Here is a 23280-nt window from a genome sequence, read left to right on the forward strand (position 1 = left end):
TACAAAAAAGTGGGCCCTACACATTATCACTAGCTTCAACATCTGTGTGATGGCAGATTGTAACTTCTTGTCTCCCTTTCAGTCATTTCCTTCAATGAAACACATCAAGAGGACTGCCCTGAGACAACACTCAAGCTTCATTCCACAAGGCAGGAATGTGTGGGAAAGAGGGGAGAACCCCAAGTGCGGGTTACAGAAGTGTGGCCCCAAGTTTGGCCTACAAAAATCTTTACAGTAGGAGGAAAAAGAAGCTCTTCTACTATTCATTTAGCTAAGAAATCAAGTATTTTACAATATATACACACACAAAAATCCAGTCTAAAATTACAGAGATAAATATTAAAATTATTGCATCCTAATCTGCAAGACTTAAAACATAAAAGCCATGAAAGACAAAGACATCTGAATACCTAAAAATAAAAAGCTTTTATTTGATACAGTTATAATCCAAATATAAAAGAGTTGTTGAAGAATAGGAGAAAATATATGCAGCATATAATAATCAACATCAAGAATATATGCAAGATCTCCCTGGTGGTTCAGTAGTTAAGAATCCACCGTCCAATGCAGGAGGTTTGACCCCTGGTCGGGGAACTAACAGCCCACTTGCTGAGGGTCAGCTACTGAGCCTGTGCTCTCTGGAGCCTGCGTATAACAAGTAGAGAGCCCGTGAACCATGATGAAGACCTCTGTGCTGCAACTAAGACCCTACACAGCCAAGTAAATACATATAAAATATATAAAGTGCGACTAAGGTCCGTCTAGTCAAGGCTATGGTTTTTCCTGTGGTCATGTATGGATGTGAGAGTTGGACTGTGATGCAGGCTCAGCGCTGAAGAATTGATGCTTTTGAACTGTGGTGTTGGAGAAGACTCTTGAGAGTCCCTTGGACTGCAAGGAGATCCAACCAGTCCATTCTAAAGGAGATCAGCCCTGGGATTTCTTTGGAAGGAATGATGCTAAAGCTGAAGCTCCAGTACTCTGGCCACCTCATGCGAAGAGTTGACTCATTGGAAAAGACTCTGATGCTGGGAGGGATTGGGGGCAGGAGGAGAGGGGGACAACAGAGGATGAGATGGCTGGATGGCATCACGGACTCAATGGACGTGAGTCTGAGTGAACTCCGGGAAATGGTGATGGACAGGGAGGCCTGGCGTGCTGCAATTCATGGGGTCACAAAGAGTCGGACATGACTGAGCGACTGAACTGAACTGAACTATTCACAGTACCTAAGACATGGAAACAACCTAAAAGTCCATTGACAGATGAATGGATAAAGATGTGGTACGTATATACAGTGGAGTACTACTCGGTCATAAAAAAAGGATGAATGAAATAATTCCATTTGCAACAACATGGATGCAGCTGGAGATTATCATACTAAGTCAAGTAAATCAGAAAGAGACAAATACCATACGGTTTATTACTTAACACATGGAGTCTAAACTATGACACAAATTTATCTATAAAACAAACAGATTCCCAGATATACTGAAGAGACTGCTGTTGCTAAAGGAGTGGGGGTTAGGGGAAGGATGGATTGACAGTTTGGGATTAGCAGATGCAAACTATTATTAAAGAATGGATAAACAACAATGTATATCACAGAGAACTATATTCAATATCCTTAATAAGCCATAATGGAAAAAAATATGGAAAGAACCTATGTACATTTATAACTGAATCACTTTGCTATATAGCAGAAATTAACACTATATAAATCAACTATACTTCAATAAAATTTTTTAATACATAAAATGCTAGATCAATATGTAAAAAGAAAACTAATCAAAAAAGATATGGACCAAAGAAATTGACAAAAAATAGCCAATACATATATAAGATGTTCAAATGTACTACTCATCAAGGAAATGCAAATTATAACTGAAAATCTTTGCTTTCATCACAAAACTGTGTTTTATATATATATGAAAGGGCTAGACTTTCACTTCCAGCAATGCTGGAGTATAATCAGGGCCAACCCAACTGCTGAAGTAGAAAAAGCTAAACAAAATATCAAAAACACCTGCTTGAAGGCAGAGGTCACAAGACCGGGGAGAACTGCTTAACCAGGGGGAGGACAAAGACCTTTTCTGCCTAGGGAGTGGATGACAACTCTGGAAGGCCAGCCAAGAGACACTTTAACCTTCAGGGCTACGGGTCAGGAACCATGATGAATCCCTGCTCTGGGTTAGTATCCAAATGTTGCAGCTTTAGACAGGGTGAGCCAGAAGTCAACAGGCCTTATCAGGAACTGCAACTCTGCTTCAAAGAGAATAGTCACCAAAGCTGGATTAAGATGGCCCCAGCTTGCTAATGCTTCCCAGGTCCCTGACAGAAGCAAACCTAAAATTCTGTCTAGAAGATAACATCCTAGGCCTCAGATTATCTCTAAACTAATTATACAAATACAGTTTCTGACACACAAGCAAAACTACCCAGGCACAAAAAGATGATGCCGTGAGAGAAAACCAGCCAAAAAAAAAAAAAAAAAAACCACAAATGAACCCGCCCCAAAACCCACAATGGTAGAAAGAGGTATCAGGTATCATGGACTCCAGGTATCAGAGGTACCACACACACATGCTGCTTGGCTCAAAGAAAAACAAAATTAAGAGCTTCAGAGAACTGGAGACTATGGGGTTTCCCTTGTATATTACTTGTCGCTTGTCCCTTGCTGCTTTTAATATTCTTTCTTTGTGTTTAGTCTTTGTTAGTTTGATTAGTATGTGTCTTGGCATGTTTCTCCTTCGGTTTATCCTGAATGGGACTCTTTGGGCCTCTTGGACTTGATTGACTTTCCTTTTCCATGTTGGGGAAATTTTCAACTATAATCTCTTCAAAAATTTTCTCATTGCCTTTCTTTTTCTTTTCTTCTTCTGGGACCCCTATAATTTGAATATTGGTGCATTTGATTTTGTCCCAGAGGTCTGTGAGACTATCCTCAGTTCTTTTCATTCTTTTTACTTTATTCTGCTCTTCAGAAGTTATTTCCACCATTTTATCTTCCAGCTCACTGATTCATTCTTCTGCTTCAGATATTCTGCTATTGCTTCCTTCTAGAGTATTTTTCATTTCAGTACTTGTGTTGTTTGTATGTTTATTCTTTAATTCTTCTAGGTCTTTGTTAATTGACTCTTGCATTTTCTCCATTTTGTTTTCAAGGTTTTTGCTCATCTTTACTATCATTATTCTGAATTCTTTTTCAGATACTTTGTCTATTTCCTCTTCATTTATTCCTCTTCTGTGTTTCTAGTTTGTTTCTTCATTTGTATTGTATTTTTCTGCCTTTTTATTATTATTTTTTTAACTTACTGTGTTTGAGGTCTCCTTTTCTCAGGCTTCAAGGTTGAATTCTTTCTTCCTTTTGGTTTCTGCCCTTCTAAGGTTGGTCCAGTGGTTTGTTGTAAGCTTTGTATAGGGTGAGATTTGTGCTGAGTTTTTGTTTTTCCTCTGATGAAGGCTGAGTGAGGTGGTAATCCTGTCTGCTAATGACTGGGTTTGTATTTTTGTTTTGTTTGTTGTTTAGATGAGGCATCCTGCACAGGGTGCTACTGGTGGCGGGTGATGCTGGGTCTTGTATTCAAGTGCTTTCCTTTGTGATACTCCCCAGGGTTAGTTCTCTGGTAGCCTAGGATCTTGGAGTCAGTGTTCCCACTTCAAAGGCTCAGGGCTTGATCTCCACCGCTGGCACTGCACCAGAGCTGGAGCCAGAGGGAGCCGGGAAAGGGCCAGGAGGAGCTGGGAGCCAGTGAGCAAGCCTGAGGGGCAGGACGCAGGGCACAGATGTGTTTTTTCACAAATTGGTTTGTGGCAACCCTTCATCAAGCAAGTCCATTGGCACCATTTTGCCAATAGCATTTGTTCACTCCATGTCTCTGTGTTACACGTTGGTAATTCTCACACTATTTCAAACTTCATTATATTATATTTGTTATAATGATCTGTAATTAGTGACCTTTGATGTTATTATTATAATTGTTTTGGAGCACCAGGAACTGGAACCACATAAAATGACAATCAACAAATGTGTGTTCTGACTGCAAATACCAACTGGCCATCCCCCCATCTCTCTTTCTTCCTCAGGCTCCCCATTCCCTTAGGTCAAATTAGGCCAATTAATAACCCTACAAATGGCTTCTAAGTGTTCAAGTGATAGGAAGAGTCACAGGTCTCTTACTTTTAAATCAAAGGCTGGAAATAATCAAGCTTAGTGAGGAAGGCATGTTGAAAGCTGTAATAGGCTAAAAGCTAAGCCTCTTGTAACAGACAGCCAAGTTGTGAAAGCACAGGAAATGTTCTTGAAGGAAATTAAATGTATTGCTCCAGTGAACACACAAATGCTAACAAAACAACTTACTGCTGATATAAAGTTTTAGTGGTCTAGATAGAAGATCAAACCAATCACAAAGCATGAAAGCATTAGTCGCTCAGTCATGTCCAACTCTGCCATGACTGTACCCTGCGAGGCTCCTCCATCCATGGAGTTCTCCAGACAAGAATACTGAAGCGGGTTCCCATTTCCTTCTCTAGGGGATCTTCCCAACCCAGAGATCGAACCTGCATCTCTTATGTCTCCTGCATTAGTAGGCAGGATCTTTACCACTAGTGCCACCTGGGAAGCCCAAACCAATTACAACATTTCCTTAAACCAAAGTCTAAGCCAGAGCAAGGTCATAACTCTCTTCAGTTCCATTAAGGATGAGAGAGGTAAGGAAGCTGCAAGAAAAATTTGAAGCTACCAGAGATTAGTTCATGAGGTTTAAGGAAAGAAGCCATCTCTATAACATAAAAGTGAAAGATGAAGCAGTAAGGGCTGATGTAGAAGCTGCAGCTAGTTATCCAAAAGATATTGCTAAGATAATCCATGAAAGTTAGGCAACACTAAACAACAGATTTTCATTGTGGATGAAACAGACATATCAGAAGAAAATACCATCTAGGAATTTAATAGCTAGAGAGAAGTCCACGTCTGGCTTCAAAGGACAGGTTGACTCTTGTTAGGTGCTAATGCCACTGGTGACTTTAAATTGAAGCCAGTGTTCATTTACTATTCCAAAATTCCTAGGGCCCTTGAGAATTATGCTCCATCTACTCTGCCTTTGCTCTATAAATGGAACAACAAAGCCGGGATAACAGCACATCTGTTTACAACATAGTTTACTAAATATTTTAAGCCCACTGTTGGGGACTATTTTTCTGCTTAGAAAAAAAAGATTCCTTTCAAAATTACTGCTCACTGACATCCAAGAGCTCTGATGGGAGATGTACAATGAGATTACAATGTTTTCATGCCAGCTAACAAAACATCCACTGTTTCCCCATCTATTTCCCATGAAGTGATGGGCCCAGATGCCATGATCTTAGTTTTCTGAATGTTGAGCTTTAAACCAACTTTTTCACTCTCCTCTTTCACTTTAATCAAGAGGCTTTTTTTGGGCTCCAAAATCACTGCACATGGTGACTACAGCCATGAAATTAAAAGATGCTTACTCCTTGGAAGGAAAGTTATGACCAACCTAGATAGCATATTAAAAAGCAGAGATATTACTATGCTAACAAAGGTCCATCTAGTCAAGGTTATGGTTTTTCCAGTGGTCATGTATGGATGTGAGAGTTGGACTGTGAAGAAGGCTGAGCGCCGAAGAAGAATTGATGCTTTTGAACTGTGGTGTTGGAGAAGACTCTTCAGAGTCCCTTGGACTGCGAGGATATCCAACCAGTCCATCCTAAAGGAGACCAGTCCTGGTTGTTCACTGGAAGGACTGATGCTGAGGCTGAAACTCCAATACTTTGGCCACCTCATGCGAAGAGCTGACTCATTGGAAAAGACTCTGATGCTGGGAGGGATTGGGGGCAGGAGAAGGGGACGACAGAGGATGAGATGGCTGGATGGCATCACCAACTCGATGCACTAGAGTTTGGGTGAACTCTGGGAGATGGTGATGGACAGGGAGGCCTGGCATGGTGCGATTCATGGGGTCGCAAAGAGTCGGACACAACTGAGCAACTGAACTGAACTGAATACAACATCCATTCCATAGCCCATGAATCAAGGAGTGATCTCAGCTTTTAAGTCTTACCAGTTACATTTTGTAAGGCTGTAGCTGCTACAGATAGTGAATTCTTCTGATGGATCTGGGCAGTCAACTGAAAACCTTCTGGAAAGGATTCCCCATTCTAGATACCATTAAGAACATTCATGATTAATGAGACGAAGTGAAAAGATCAACAATAACAGTTTAGAAGAAGCTGATTCCAGCCCTCATGGATGTCTTTGAGAGTTCAAGACTTCAGTGGAAGAAGTAACTGTCGATGTGGTAGAAACAGCAAGAGATCTAGAATTAGAAATGAAGCCTCAAGATGTGACTGCACTGCACATCATAAAAATTTTATTTTTATGATAAAATTTTACTGGATAAGGATTTGTTTCTTATGGATGAGCAAAAAGAAACTCTTCTTGAGACGGAATCTACAAGTAAAGATGCAGTGAAGATTGCTGAAACAAGAGACTATTTAGACTATGACATAAATTTAGTTGGTAAAGCAGTGGCAGAGTTTGAGAGGACTGACTCCAAGTTTTGAAAGAAGTTCTACTGTGGTAAAGTGCTTTCAAAGAGCATTTCATGCTTCAGATAAATCATTCATGAAAGAAAGAATCAACCAATGCATCAAACTTCATTGTTATCTATCTTATTTTAAGAAATTGCCACAGCTACCCCAACCTCCAGCACCCACTACCCTGATCAGTAATTAGCCATGAACACAGAGGCAAGGCCCTCCACCAACAAAAAGATTACCTGCTATAGGCTTAGGTAATGATCAACATTTTTTAGCAATAATGTATTTTTTAATTAATTATGTTCTTTAGACATAATGCTATCGTGCACTTAATAGAGTATAATATAGTATAAACATAACTTTAATATGCACTAGAAAGCCAAAAATTCATATAACTCACTTTATTAAGATATTTGCTTTATTGTAGTGGTCTGGAACCAAACCCACAATATCTCTGAGGTATACCTGTAACCACATTAACAGAAAATAGAAAAGTCACATGGTTTTCTCAATAGAAATAGAAAAGGCATTGAATAACTCAACACCCATTCCTAAAAAATCTCCTAACAAATCAGGAATAGAAGGGAACTTCCTCAATTTGATAAAGGTTATTTATTTTAAAGTAAATCAGGGCTTCCCTGGTGTTTCAGTGATAAAGAATCTTCATGCCAATGCAGGAGACATAGGTATGATCCCTGATCCAGGCAGATCTGACATGGTGCAGGGCAGTTAAGCCCATGCACCACAACTCTTGTTGAGCCCGTGCTCCAGGGCCTGGCAACCAAAACTACTAAGCCCATGTGCTGCAACTACTGAAGCCCATGCACCCTGGAGCCCATGCTCAGCAACAAGCGAAGCTACCGCAATGAGAAACCCATGCATTTCAACAAAAAGTAACCCCTGCTCGCTGCAACTAGAGAAAGCCTGTGCAGCAACAAAGACACAACATAGCCAAAAGTAAAAGAAATAAATAACATTATTTTTTTTTTTAAATAAACCAAACAACATCAAAAAAGCCTACAGTAAACAATTTAATGGTAAATGCTTTCTCTTTAAGACTGGGAACAAAACTAGAATTTCCACTATCAGAAATTAACTACATGCAGTTAGGCAAAACAAAATAAATAAGTAAAACGTATACATATCAGAAAGGGGAAAAAAATCAAATTCACAAACAATATTTTGTGTAGTTAGAATTAGTGGCTTCAACAAGTCTGAGCGATAAAGAACACCTCAAGGTAGAAAAATCAATTGCATATCTATATATCCACAATAAACACTTAAAGTGAAATAGTAAGATACAATCTATATCTAAAACCATCAAATATCTAGAAATATATCTAGTAAAATATATGATCTCTCTAAAAAAACTATAAAATGTTTTTATCAGATTTTAAATAATACCTATTAAAAAGAAAATGCCTATGTTGGGAATTCAATCTTGTATCAACTCTTTTCATCATTTTAGTACCAAATCAATCAAAATCCCAACAGGTTTGTTGTTGCTTTCCCTTACAGAACTGAACAAGTTGACTTTTTTTTTTTTTTTGAGGTACAGTTGATATACATTGTAAGCTGATGTAAATTTCAGGTATACAACCTAGTGAGTCACAAACAACTGACAAATAATTGATCTTCCAAGTATACAAGCAGCTCATGCAGCTCAATACCAGAAAAAGAAACAACCTAATGAAAAAGTGGGCAGAAGACCTAAACAGACATTTCTCCAAAGACATACAAATGGCTAATAAACACATGAAAAGATGCTTAACATCACTCATTATTAGAGAAATGCGAATCAAAACTACATCTCACACTGGTCAGAATGGCCGCCATCAAAAAGTCTGCAAAGCATAAATGCTGGAGAGGGTGTGGAGAAAAGGGAACCCTATTGAACTGCAGATGGGAATGTAAATTGATACAGTCACTAGGGAAGATCGTATGCCTATGGCCGACTCATGTTGATGTATGGCAAAAACCATCAAAATACTGTAATTATCCTTCGATTAAATTAAAAAAATTATACCCCATTTATAGCTATTTTATAGCTATTATTAATTATCAGCTATATAACCTGTGTTGTACAATATATCCTTGTAGCTTATTTTATACATAGTAGTCTGTACCTCTTAATCCCCACCCGTACCTTGCCCATCCCTCATCTCTCTCCCCCCAGGTAACTACTCATTTGTTCTCTGTATCTGTGGGAAGTGTTTCTTTTTTGAACAAGTTGATTCTAAAATTTATATAGATAAGCAAAAGGTCAAGAAGAGCCAGGCATTAATTAAAGCAAAGACATTATTGAAGAAAGTATAGAAGAATTTACCCTGTTGGGTATCAAGATTTATTGTGACTCTATAGTGATCAGGACAATTCCTATGACTCTAGGACAATTTCGTATGAAAATAAAACCTTACCTCATGCCACACCAAAAATCAACTACAAAAGGTGTCTACCAAATACAATAAGGTTTTTCAAATATCTGTAGGACCTTAAGGTAGATAAAACACAAAGACTACTAAAGAAAGAAAGATATAAATTAATCTTAAAATTATGACCTTCCCTTCTGAAAGGGACAAACTTCATTAAGAGAGTAAAATGGCTAGGGGAAGAAGATATTTGTAACACATGTATCTGACAATGGACTTCTTTCCAGAACACATAAAGAATTCCTTCAAACCAATAAGAAAAAGACAACCCTACCAAAAAAAAAACAAAACAAAAAAAAACTGGGGAAGAGACTTAAGTAGGTGCCTCATGGAAAAAGAAATAAAAAGGCCAATAAGCATATGAAAAGGTGCTGAATCTCATTGCCCAATAAACCACTATTACCAACCACTATTATCCACTCACCAGAATGACTAAAATTAAAAAGACCCACAAACAAGTGGCAGAGAGGGTATGGGGCTACAGGAACTACCCTAGCCTGTCAAACTACCTTAGCCACTTGTAGGGAATATAAGCTGTTTCACAGTATCTTCTAAAGCTGAATATGCTCACATCTCTGGCCCAGAAATTGGACTCCTAAGAATATACCCAAGAGAAATGTATGTACATGTTCACTAAGAGATCTGTACAAGAATGTTTTGCAAAACCTTTATTTGTAACAGTCAAACTGGGAGCAACTCAAATATCTGTCCACCCCAGAATGGGTGAACTGTAGCATATCCATTTAAATACATCACTATAAAACAATGAAAATATGGAAATGAATGCAATAATATTAGTAAATTTCATACATGTCATATAGAACTTCAAAAAAGAGATATACTTGATTCTGTAATTATGAAGTTCAAACACATAAACTAAAATATAGGTATGGAAGCCAATACAATAGTTAACTTGAGGGAAAAATGCAAGAGAAATAACTTACAGGAAACCAACAAGTATTCTGATTAGCTGCAAGTATTCCATATTCAAACCTAACTTGTAGTTCTCCAAGAGTCTTCTTTATGACAAATAATTGAGCTGTACATCTTTTGCTGTGCAGTTTTATATGTTGCTGTATTCCACAATACAAGTGGTTAATGAATAAAAAGCTTAAAAAATTAAAATTTTAAATACTAAAAATATAAATTATTTTTGAGGGCATGTGGAAAACAGGGCCCTCGACTATTACAAGAAGGAACATAAATTGGCAAAGTCTTTTGATCTATCAAAAATAAACCTAGCATTTTAACTTCTAAAAATCTCACTGGCAGATAAGATTAAGTGCACAAGGGTTAAAGTACAAAAATGTAAACATTATTTTTACTACTAACAAAGATAACACTCAAAAAAATTACAATTAGTCATATGACCACACTAACAAGAACACTTTGGGGAGTATGGAGAACTTCCAAGGCCCCTCCGACAAAACAATGGTATCCCTATTAACACTGTTAATGCACTGGTAGGCTTGCAGAAGGTAAGGGAAATCCCCAACCCAATCCCCTCTTCTTTCTGTCACTCCCAAGAGAGTTGAAACTAGAGGTTTGAGCAAAGAGCAATGGAGAAGGCTGAGCTGCCCTGTAGGCAACATCAGTGTAGGCATGGTTTCTAGGAATAAGCCATAGAGTACAGCATCTAAACCTGAGACTTCTCCCTTAAGCCAAAGATCCATATTTTCTCTGGAGAAAAGCATTCCCTATTTAGGTCCCCAGGATTCTCATAGATTAGTGTTAGTGTTAGTCGCTCAGTCGTGCCCAACTCTTTGCGACCCCATGGACTGCAGCCCTCTGTCCATGAGATTTTCCAGGCAAGGATACTGGAGTGGGTTGCCATTTCCTTCTCCAGGGGATCTTCCCAACCCAGGAATCGAACCTGGGTCTCCTGCACTGCAGGCAGATTCTTTACCAACTGAGCTACAATTAAGGTCAAACAAACATGAGCTCATGATCATACAACTTTGAAAACCCAAGCAGCATGGATGAGCCGGCCAAAATAACAAGAGATTGTTTGTTTTAACCTCCAATGTTTTATTGTATCTTTTAAGATACAGAATATAAAATATCTATTCATAAACTGTTTAAAGAAATAAAAGATGGAGTTTAAAAATGGGCAAGCAACAATCAAAAATACCAAGCAGATGTGAAAATCAACCAAACAGAACTCTGAGAAATTAAAAGTATAATTACTGAAATGGAAAACTCAATGATCAAATAAATTAACTGATTAGACAAAAGTGAAGACAAAATCAGTGAACCGGAAGGCAGAACTAAAGAAAATGATAAAATGAGGTCTGCTATATATAGAGTCTAGGAAGAAAAGAACAGGATAATGGAGAAGAGAGAATATCTGATGAGAAAATGGCTGAGAATCTCCCGGAACTAATAAAAGACATATCCACAAATAGAGAAAGCACAACACAAACCAAGCAAAGTAAATTAAAAGTACACCACACTGAATCACACTGCACTAAAATGGCAAATTAAATACATAGACTTTAAAAGCAACTATAGAGGGAAAAAATCACCTCCTGAGAAAGGGCAGTTAGACAAACAGAAAACATCTTAGCAACAACATCCACAGTCAGATAATGTTGCAAAAAAATGATTAAATGCTAAGAGAAAAACAATCAAGCCTTCTTTACACCCAGAAGAAACTACCTTTTAAAACTATGACAAAATATAAATACTGTATACCCAGATAAACAGATACAAAGATAACTTACTAAAAGATATTCACTAATGTAACTTCTAAAGGATATACTTCAAGAGGAAAACTGTAAACTATATGCCAATAAATTAGACAACTTAGACAAAATGGAAAAATTCCTTAAAAGATATGAAATAACAAAACTGACTCAAGAAGAAATAGATAGCAAAATTATACCTATAAGAAGTAAAGAGACTCAACTGGGTATCAAAACATTAACGACAAACAAAAGCCCAGACCCAGATGGCTTCACTGGTGAATTCCATCAAATAAAGAATTACCATCAATCCTTCTCAAATCCCCCTGACCCCCAGAAAAAAACAGGCTGAAAAACTACTTCCCAATTCATTCGACAAGGCCAGTATTACAGATCCATACCTCTTATGAGTACGAACACAAAAAGCCTCAACAAAATAATAGCAAACTGAATCCAGCAATACACAAGAAGACTTATATGCCATGACCAAGTGGGGTTTATCCCAGGAATGCAAGGTTGGTTTTAATATCCAAAAATGAATATGTCATATCTACAGAATAAAAAACAAAAACCACATGATAATATCATAATAAATAACAACTGATGCAGAAAAAACATTTGACAAAATACAATGTCCTTTCATGATAAAATCATTCAACAAATTAATAAGGGAACTTCTCCAACCTGATCAATATACATAAAGCCCAAAGTTAACAATATACATAATGATGAAAGACTGAACACTATCCCCAAAAACAGGAACAAATCAGACAGGGATGTCTGTTCTTGCATTTAACACTGCACTAAAACTTCTAGCCAAGTGCTATTATCCAGGAAAAAGACGTAAAAGGCCACCAAACTGGAAAGAAAGTAGAAAAACTATCTCTAAATGATCTTACATAGAGAAAATCCTAAGGAATTCACTAAAAACAACTTATTTAAAACCTAATGAATTCAGCAAGGTTGTAAGCTACAAAATCAATACAAAAAAACAAACAACTTCATTTACAACAGCATCAAAAAGAAAACATTCAGGAATAATCTTAATAAACTACAAAATGTATCTCTGAAAAGATTGTTGAAATAAAAACAAAGATCTAAATAAATGGAACAGCATCCCGTGTTAACAAACTGGAAGATTTACTGTTGTGAAGATGGCCATACATACTATGCAAGCAAACTGCAGACTCACCACAATCCCTATCACAATCACAGCTGGTTTCTTTGTAGAACTTGGCAAGCTGATTCTAAAATTCATAATGGAATTACAAGGGACTCCAAATAGCCACAACAATATTGGAAAAGAGCAACTTCAAAACTTACTAAAAAGCAACAGTAATCAAGGGACGTACAAGCATAAGTATAGATATAGATAGATATAGATATAGATATCAATGGCACACAAATGAATATCCAGAAATAAACCCATACATTTAGGGGGAAAAAAAATTAGTCTCTCAACAAATGGTGCTGAGATAACCGAATATCCACATACCAAGAATGAAGGTAGATCCCTACCACAAATCATATATAAAATCAACTCAAAATGTAGCTAAGAACAGAATTTAAGAGCTAAACTCTTTGAAGAAACAGAAAAATAATCATGACCTTTGATTTAGCAATGAATTCTTAAATATGACACGAATAGCATGAACAACAACAACAACCAACAGATCAACTGGACCTCATCAAAGTTAAAAACTTTCTCATTTCCTACTCCAGGAGATCTTCCAAACCCAGGGATCAAACTCGCATCTCCTACATCTAGTGCATTGGCAGGTGGATTCTTTACTGCTGAGCTACCTGGGAAGCTCACTGGGCAGTATACTTAAAACTAACATAATATTGTATGTCAAATACAAATAAAAAATTTTAATTGCAAATATTTTGTAACAAGGAACATGATCAAAAAACTGAAAAGGACTCTGACAGAAACTTCATATATTTGCAAATCATATAATAAGGGCCTACAATCCACAATGGACAGAATTCTTACAACTCAACAATGAGACAACACAATTAAAAAGTGAGCAAAGGATTTGAATAGACATTTCTCCAAAGAAAAATACAAATGGGCAATAAGCACAAGAAAAAATGCTTAGTCTTCAAGGAAATGCAAATCTAAACCACAGTGAGATACCCTTTCATACCCATCAGGGTGGCTAAAAACAAAAGGGCAGATAATAGGTGCTGTCAGAGATAGAAAGAAGCCGGAACCGTGTATACTGCTGGTGGGGATGTAAAATGGTACAGCCATTTTGAAAAAAAGTCTGGCAGTTCCTAAGAAGTTAAACATAAGTTACCACTTGACTTAAGTATATGCGCAGAAAAATAAAAATATGCCCACACAAAAATTTATACACACATATTTATAGCAACATTATTCATAATAGCCAAAAAGTGGAAATGTCCAAATGCTCATCAAACTGATGAATGCTCATCAAACAAAATGTAGTAGCTCTATAGAACTGAATACTGTTCAGTCTCAGAAAGAAATAAAGAACTGATACCTGCCACAACAACAGAAGCAGAAGATATTAAGAAGAGGTGGCAAGAATACACAGAAGAACTGTACAAAAAAGATCTTCACGACCCAGATAATCATGATGGTGTGATCACTCACCTAGAGCCAGACATTCTGGAATGTGAAGTCAAGTGGGCCTTAGGAAGCTTCACTACAAACAAAGCTAGTGGAGGTGATGGAATTCCAGTGGAGCTATTTCAAATCCTGAAGGATGATGCTGTGAAAGTGCTGCACTCAATATGCCAGCAAATTTGGAACACTCAGCAGTGGCCACAGGACTAGAAAAGGTCAGTATTCACTCCAATCCCAGAGAAAGGCAATGCCAAAGAATGCTCAAACTACTGCACAATTGCACTCATCTCATATGCTAGTAAAGTAATGCTCAAAATTCTCCAAGCCAGACTTCAGCAATACGTGAACTGTGAACTTCCAGATGTTCAAGCTGGTTTTAGAAAAGGCAGGGGAACCAGAGATCAAATTGCCAACATCTGCTGGATCATGGAAAAAGCCAGAGAGTTCCAGAAAAACATCTATTTCTGCTTTACTGACTATGCCAAAGCCTTTGACTCTGTGGATCACAATAAACTGTGGAAAATTCTGAAAGAGATGCTTCTTGAGAAACCTATATACAGGTCAGGAAGCAACAGCTAGAACAGGACATAAAACAACAGACTGGTTCCAAATAGGAAAAGCGACTGAACTGAACTCAACAATACACACGAACTCTGAAAATATTATTTTCAAGTGCAAGAAGCGAGTCATAAATGACCACCTATTAAATGATTCCATTCATATACACTATCTAGAATAGCAAATCTAATAGAGATAAAAAGTAGATTCAGTTCAGTCGCTCAGTCATGTCCGACTCTTTGCGACCCCATGAACTGCAGCACGCAAGGCCTCCCTATCCATCACCAACTGTCGGGGTCCATCCAAACCCATGTCCATTGAGTCAGTGATGCCATCCAACCCATCTCATCCTCTGCCATCCCCTTCTCCTCCTGCCCTCAATCATTCCCAGCATCAGGGTCTTCTCAAATGAGTCAGCTCTTTCCATCAGGTGGCCAAAGTATTGGAGTTTCAGCTTCAACATCAGTCCTTCCAATGAACACCCAGGACTGATCTCCTTTATGATGGACTAGTTGGATCTCCTTGCTGTCCAAGGGACTCCTAAGAGTCTTCTCCAACACCACAGTTCAAAAGCATCAATTCTTTGGCGCTCAACTTTCTTTATAGTCCAACTCTCACATCCATACATGACTACTAGAAAAACCATAGCCTTGACTACACGGAACTTGGTTAGCAAAGTAATGCCTCTGCTTTTTAATATGTTGTCTAGGTTGGTCATAACTTTCCTTCCAAGGAGCTAAAGTCTTTTAATTTCATGGCTGCAGTCACCATCTGCAGTGATTCTGGAGCCCAAAAAAATAAACTCCGACACTGTTTCCACTGTTTCCCCATCTATTTCCCATGAAGTGATGGGACCAGATGCCATGATCTTCGTTTTCTGAATGTTGAGCTTTAAGCCAACTTTTTCACTCTCCTCTTTCACTTTCGTCAAGAGGCTCTTTAGTTCCTCTTCACTTTCTGCCATAAGGGTGGTGTCATCTGCATATCTGAGGTTATTGATATTTCTCCCGGCAATCTCGATTCCAGCTTGTGCTTCCTCCAGTCCAGCGTTTCTCATGATGTACTCTGCATAGAAGTTAAATAAGCAGGGTGACAATATACAGCCTTGACGTACTCCTTTTCCTATTTGGAACCAGTCTGTTGTTCCATGTCCAGTTCTAACTGTTGCCTCCTAACCTGCATACAGATTTCTCAAGAGGCAGGTCAGGTGGTCTGGTATTCCCATCTGTTTCAGAATTTTTCAGTTTATTGTGATCCACATAGTGAAGAAAGTGAAAGAGGAGAGTGAAAAAGTTGGCTTAAAGCTCAACATTCAGAAAACGAAGGTCATGAAATCCGGTCCCATCACTTCATGGCAGATAGATGGGGAAACAGTGGATACAGTGTCAGACTTTATTTTTTGGGGCTCCAAAATCACTGCAGATGGTGATTGCAGCCATGAAATTAAAAGACACTTACTCCTTGGAAGGAAAGCTATGATCAACCTAGACAGCACATTAAAAAGCAGAGACATTACTTTGCCAACAAAGTTCCGTGTAGTCAAGGCTATGGTTTTTCCAGTAGTCGTGTATGGATGTGAGAGTTGGACTATAAAGAAAGCTGAGTGCCAAAGATTTGATGCTTTTGAACTGTGGTGTTGGAGAAGACTCTTGAGAGTCCCTTGGACAGCAAGGAGATCCAACCAATACATCCTAAAGGGAATCAGTCCTGAATATTCATTGGAAGGACTGATGTTGAAGCTGAAACTCCAATACTTTGGCCACCTGATGTGAAGAGCTGACTCATTGGAAAAGACCCTGATGCTGGGAAAGATTGAGGGCAGGAGAAGGGGACAACAGAGGATGAGATGGTTGGATGGCATCATTGACTCAATGTCCATGGGTTTGGGTGGATTCCAAGTGTTGGTGATGGACAGGGAGGCCTGGCGTGCTGCGGTCCATGGGGTCACAAAGAGTCAGACACAGCTGACCGACTGAACTGAACTGAACACAGTCAAAGGCTTTGGCATAGTTAATAAAGCAGAAATAGATGGTTTTGTGAAACTCTCTTGTTTTTTGATGATCCAACAGGTGTTGGCAATTTGATCTCTAGTTCCTCTGCCTTTTCTAAAACCAGCTTGAATATCCGGAAGTTCACAGTTCACGTATTGCTGAAGCCTGGCTTGGAAAATTTTGAGCATTACTTTACTAGCATGTGAGATGAGGCAACTGTGCAGTAGTTTGAGCATTCTTTGGCCTTGCCTTTCTTTGGGATTGGAATGAAAACTGACCTTTTCTAGTCCTGTGGCCACTGCTGAGTGTTCCAAATTTGCTGGCATATTGAGTGCAGCACTTTCACAGCATCATCTTTCAGGATTTGAAATAGCTCAACTGGAATTCCATCACCTCTACTAGCTTTGTTTCTGGTGAGCTTCCTAAAGCCCACTTGACTTCACATTCCAGGATGTCTGGCTCTCGGTGAGTGATCACACCATCGTGATTATCTGGGTCGTGAAGATCTTTTTTGTACAGTTCTTCTGTGTATTCTTGCCACCTCTTCTTAATATCTTCTGCTTCTGTTAGGTCCCTACCATTTCTGTCCTTTATTGAGCCCATCTTTGCACGAAATGTTCCCTTGGTAGTTCTAATTTTCTTGAAGAGATCTCTAGTCTTTCCCATTCTATTGTTTTCCTCTATTTCTTTGCATTGCTCACTGAGGAAGACTTTCTTAAAAGTAGATTAGTAGTTGCTTAGTGGGGTGAGGAGATAAGATATTGGCTAATGGGTACAGAATTCTAAAACTAAGTATGATACTGCTTATGCATCTGTGAGCATAGTAAAAACCATTAAATTGAATACTTTAAGTGGGTAAATTGTATGGTATGTAAATTATATCACAATAAAACTTTTAGAGAAAAAGGAAAGTGCGGAGATGTCAGAATATTCAGCAAAGATATAGGAACATGTGACAGATCAAATATCTGTATAAAATAATACTATATTGTGATTTTTTTAATTGTGATTTTTTTTAATTAAAAAAAAAGAACGTGACAAATAGAATACCTGGCAAAAACTATATACAAGTTGGGAACATAAATGGAATTAAAGTAACCCAATTCCTGGGACTGAGGTGGGTGTAGGAGTTAAAGTATCAATTTTAGTCTTTAAATATGCATGATCAAATTGGACAAGTAACCAGAAAAATGTAGTAGCAGAATGTCTAACTTCTAAACCAACAGGAAAAAAGGAATATTAAAACTAGCAAACAAAAATGAACAGAAGTCAGCAAAATATGGGCCAAGGGCCCAGTCTAGCCCACCACCTGTTTTTGTAAATAAAGTTTTACTGGAGCACAGCCATGCTCATTTACATTTGTCTCTGGCTGCTTCTGAGCTATAATGGCAGTGTTGAGCAGATGCAACAGAGACCAGATGGCCTACAAAGCCTAAAGCACTTACTGTCTGGCTCTTTATAGAAAAAGTTGCTGACACCTACAATGGAATACTAAACAACAGTCAGAAAGCAAGAATTACTCTCAGCTGCAGCTTCCTGAGCTTTGAAATAAATACAATATTCTCTCCTCTCTCATTTCATCAGAGGTACAAAACTCAATAAGATAAACAATATTTGTGAAAGAACTTTTTAATCATCTGTGGCCTAGGAATGTTTTCAACCTGTTCTCCAGCTTCAGCTTCACATACACCCTCTTCAGATTCCAACTAACAGAACCTAAATCTCTAAAACAACAACAAAAAGATAGACCCTTATATTCCAACACAGAGAGATGTCAAGACACATTAGTTTAAAGGCAAGCTAGTAACACATTAATGTGAATAACTCCTCAAATAGGATGAGTTAGTGAGTGAGTGTTTGTATATGTGTTACTGTGAAGTTCTGAAAAGATAACAGTGGATATCTATTTCTTGGGCAGAAATAACACTCTATGAAGTATACTCACCTCTTGAATCCTTTTCATTAAATTATTCGTTTGGAGATAATCGTGGGTTCTGAATACACTTTACCCAGTCTCCCTCAATGGTGACATCTTACAAAACTATATAGTACAATATCACAGCCAGGATAGTGACATTAATACACTCCATGATTTTATTCCAGTCTGCCCTGGACCCCGTGATACAGCTGTCCTGGTCCTGACAATGTGTCTGTGGTTCTCTCTCATTAAGAGTCCTCACTCCTGTCTCCAGCCAGGGCTGAGTGTACCCTCTTCTGTGGCTGTGTTGTGTATGTGTACGTATTTCATCACACGTAGGTTCATGCATCATCTACCACCACAGTTAAAATACAGAGCAGCTGCATCAGCACATGATTCCACTTGTTGACCTTTTATAACCACAGCCCCTTCCTTCCATCTCCTCCTCATCCCACAGCAACCATTCATTCATCTTTGTCATTTCAAGAATGTCATATAAACAGAATCATGGTGTGTGATCTTTTGAGATTGACTTTTGTCATTCAGCACATTTCTCTGGAGATTCACTCAGGCTGTTGTGTGTATCCAGACTTTGCTCAACAGTTCCAGCTTGTGTAACCTATAGTAGGTCACCTGCTGACAGGCACTTGAGTTGTGCCCAGTTTCCAACAATTACAACAATTCCAAACCAGGCTGCTGCGAACACCTCTGTACAGGGTTTTGGGTGAGCCTGAGTCTTCCCTTCTCTGCAACAAACGCCCAGGAGCACAGGTGCTGGGTCACAGGGCATGGGCATGATTAGCTCTGCGAATCTAGTTTCTTGGCACCAGCATTCAGCGTTGTCTCAGTGTACTTAGTTTACTCATTCTGAGAGTTGTGTAATGATTGCTTGAACCTAAGATTCCATTTACATATGAAGTAAGAAATTGCAATAAAGTTAAAGAGTAATCCATCCTTATTACAATTTTGAAAAATACAGAAATGTGTACAAAAGGAAGTAAACTTCTATGCTTCTTCTCTCGATAAAAGGAATAATGATACTTATTCCAAATCAATGTACCCAATTTGCAGACAATGTAGGGCAGTCCATCACTGTATTCTGATAGAGGCTCCCTTTTGGATTTCTCCCCACCATGAGGACAACTCCACCCCAAGATACCTCAGTTAATTCCCTCTGGGCTCTTAGATTTGGAGGGGACCTCCTCAAAAACTGAATGGCCACAGAGGAGGGTACACACAGCCTTGGCCAGAGACAGGAATGAGGACTCTTAACAAGAGAGAACCACAGACACATTGTCAGGACCAGGACAGCTTAATCAAGGGCTCCAGGGCAGCTGCCCAGAGGAGGCAGAGGAGGTCATTCTGTTTTGTTCCTTTCTTTTCATCACTTCACTCCCACTAAAACAGTGTTCCTTAACCATTTCAGCATCTAGCAAAACCTCTGACAGCCTAGTGAAGCCTATGGATCCTTCTGAGAAAAACATTCTCAGGAGTGACAAATATTAAGATATCATGAGCTATCTATAGCAACTACAGTGTGAAATCAAAAGGTCAGATTTCTCTTAATGGCCAAGTTGGGGGTCGTGTTGACCCTACAGTGGTTGCAGCCACATTCTTAATGGAAGGAAAACACTAAACTCAGTCAGAGATTATGAAAACAAACATGTAAGTTTTTTTCCTATCCAAGCTCAAGGAGCCCCTGAATGCCCTGATTTCACAGAATCAGAAAGAACAGGATCAGGCCTCTTCCCTAAGAGATTCTCTCAGGGTGCTGCTTGGCCTGAAGTAGAGGAAGGAAGGAAGCCAGCCACATACAACCACAGGCGGTGGTCTGGGCCCAGAATCCCCCCTGAGGGCTATAGGAGAGATGGTCAGCACAGGTCTGCTCTATGGCTGCTAAGAAGGAAGCACAGACCCAGCAAAGGGAGGGTGGAGAGAAGGCTGAGCTCAGGGTGGCCTGGAGCCAACTAAATAAAGGGAGCTCCTCCCTAGAAGCTAAAGTAACATGCCGTCACCTGGCCCAGTCTATCTGGGGGAAACTTTAGCCACTTTAAAAAAAATTTTTTTAATTGGAGAATAATTGCTTTACACTGGTTTCTGCTGTACAACAATGCCAATCAGTCATAATTATGTATCTCCCCTCTCTGGGGAGCCTCCCTACCCTCCCCACATCCCACCCCTCTGAGCTGTCATAGAGTGCCTGCTGGGCTCCGTGTATTATAAAGTAGCTTCCCACTAGCTATCTGTGTTACACATGGCAGTATATATATGTAAACTGGCTCCAGGCCACCCTGGGCCTCCCCTCCCTGCTACCTTCTCAATTTGTCCCACCTTCTCCACCCCCAGCCCTGTCCACAAGCCCGTTCTCTATATTTGCGTCTTCATTCTTTTCCTGCAAATAGGTTCATCAGTACCATTTTTCTAGATTTCATATACTGCATTAATACATAATATTTGTCTTTCTCTTTCTGACTTACTTCACTCTGTATAACAGGCTACAGGTTCATCCACCTCACTACAACTAACTCAAATCTGTTCCTTTTCATTCAGTTCAGTTCAGTCGCTCAGTCGTGTCCGACTCTTTGCGATCCCATGAATCACAGCACGCCAGGCCTCTCTGTCCATCACCAACTCCCGGAGTTCACCCAAACTCCTGTGCATTGAGTCGGTGATGCCATCCAGCCAACTCATCCTCTGTCATCCCCTTCTCCTCCTGCCCCCAATCCCTCCCAGCATCAAGGTCTTTTCCAATGAGTCAACTCTTCGCATGAGGTGGCCAAAGTATTGGAGTTTCAGCTTCAGCATCAGTCCTTCCAGTGAACACCCAGGACTGATCTCCTTTAGGATGGACTGGTTGGATCTCCTTGCAGTCCAAGGGACTCTCCAGAGTCTTCTCCAACACCACAGTTCAAAAGCATCAATTCTTTGGCGTTCAGCCTTCTTCACAGTCCAACTCTCACATCCATACATGACCACTGGAAAAACCATAGCCTTGACTAGACGGACCTTTGTTGGCAAAGGAGTGTCTCTACTTTTTAACATGTTACCTAGGTTGGTCATAACTTTCCTTCCAGGGAGTAAGCGTCTTTTAATTTCATGGCTGCAGTCACCATCTGCAGTGATTTTGGAGCCCCAAAATATAAAGTCTGACACTGTTTCCCCATCTATTTCCCATGAAGTGATGGGACCAGATGCCATGATCTTCGTTTTCTGAATGTTGAGCTTTAAGCCAACTTTTTCACTCTCTTCCTTCACTTTCATCAAGAGGCTCTTTAGTTCTTCTTCCCTTTCTGCCATAAGAGTAGTGTCATCTGCATATCTGAGGTTACTGGTATTTCTTCCAGCTTGTGCTTCCTCCAGCCCAGCGTTTCTCATGATGTACTCTGCATAGAAGTTTAATAAGCAGGGTGACAATATACAGCCTTGACCTACTCCTTTTCCTATTTGGAACCAGTCTGTTGTTCCATGTCCAGTTCTAACTGTTGCTTCCTGACCTGCATATAGGTTTCTCAAGAGGTAGGTCAGGTGGTCTGGTATTCCCATCTCTTTCAGAATTTTCCACAGTTTATTGTGATCCACACAGTCAAAGGCTTCAGCATAGTCAATAAAGCAGAAATAGATGCTTTTCTGGAACTCTCTTGCTTTTTCCATGATCCAGCAGATGTTGGCAATTCTCAGGTTCCTCTGCCTTTTCTAAAACCAGCTTGAACATCTGGGTTTAATCCATAATTCTTCTGCTTTAACCATCAGAAGTAGGTACTGGGAAACACTTCTTATGAAAATTCTGAGTTAGTGTTAAGACCCTAAGGAGCACATAGTATGTTTCTGGAAGAGTCTACCCACCTTTGTCAATGCAAAAGCCACTGTACCATCATCCTCAGTGGAAAGATCGAGCAGCCTCTGGTAAAATGCTTCATCATAAGGCCCATCTATTTGCAATGTTTTTCTGAAGAACAAAGCACAAAAAAACAGGATAGCAAAGCTGCCTGGAAATCATCTGTTAAACTGTTTGCAGTTTAAGAATCATACATCTGTTTTTAAAGAACATTAGTGGATTTATCTCTTCCTAATGCTAAACTGTTATGAAGCATGAAAGTTTTAAACACAGCTTGCAAGACCAGACACCAGGAGAGCCTGAATGTCTCCTGTTTATGACAAGTGGTGTCGAGGTCAGAGAGTCTAATGAAGGGGTGATAGGGAGGAAGCCAGGCCAGGCAACAGCTGCACCCCCCACCACATGCCACAGGTGTGGATCCTTGCAACCCACATCAAGACGGTCAGGAAATGGACAAGGAAGCGCCTGAAGGCCAAAGCCCAGCTGGGGCTGAGTGAAAGCGGCTCACTGGCTGTGGAGCAGCACTGCCCCCTGCAGGCTCAGCTCCAACTCAGAACATGGAACTGACTAACAGGGTTGTCAGGACATACTCTCCTTTCTAGAGATGGGAAAGCGGTCTCTGATCTGACAGGACCTTGGTCCTCCTTCACATGGCACTGAATCCCCGGGCTGGCCCTGCATCTGGGTGCAGGGAGCGGGTAGCTGGGG

General features: G+C 39.5%; 1 protein-coding gene across 1 annotated transcript in view; it reads right to left on the reverse strand.

Moving 5' to 3' along the window:
- IPPK (inositol-pentakisphosphate 2-kinase) overlaps positions 1 to 23280 on the reverse strand; it is a 57425-nt gene that overhangs the window by 4095 nt on the left and 30050 nt on the right. Inside the window, exon 11 of the mRNA XM_068973741.1 lies at positions 22581 to 22683. Coding sequence (XP_068829842.1) covers positions 22581 to 22683 — 103 coding nt within the window. The remainder of the gene's footprint in view (positions 1 to 22580; positions 22684 to 23280) is intronic.

The sequence above is a fragment of the Capricornis sumatraensis genome, chromosome 6, assembly GCF_032405125.1.
Source record: "Capricornis sumatraensis isolate serow.1 chromosome 6, serow.2, whole genome shotgun sequence".
In the NCBI taxonomy this organism is placed as follows: domain Eukaryota; kingdom Metazoa; phylum Chordata; class Mammalia; order Artiodactyla; family Bovidae; genus Capricornis; species Capricornis sumatraensis.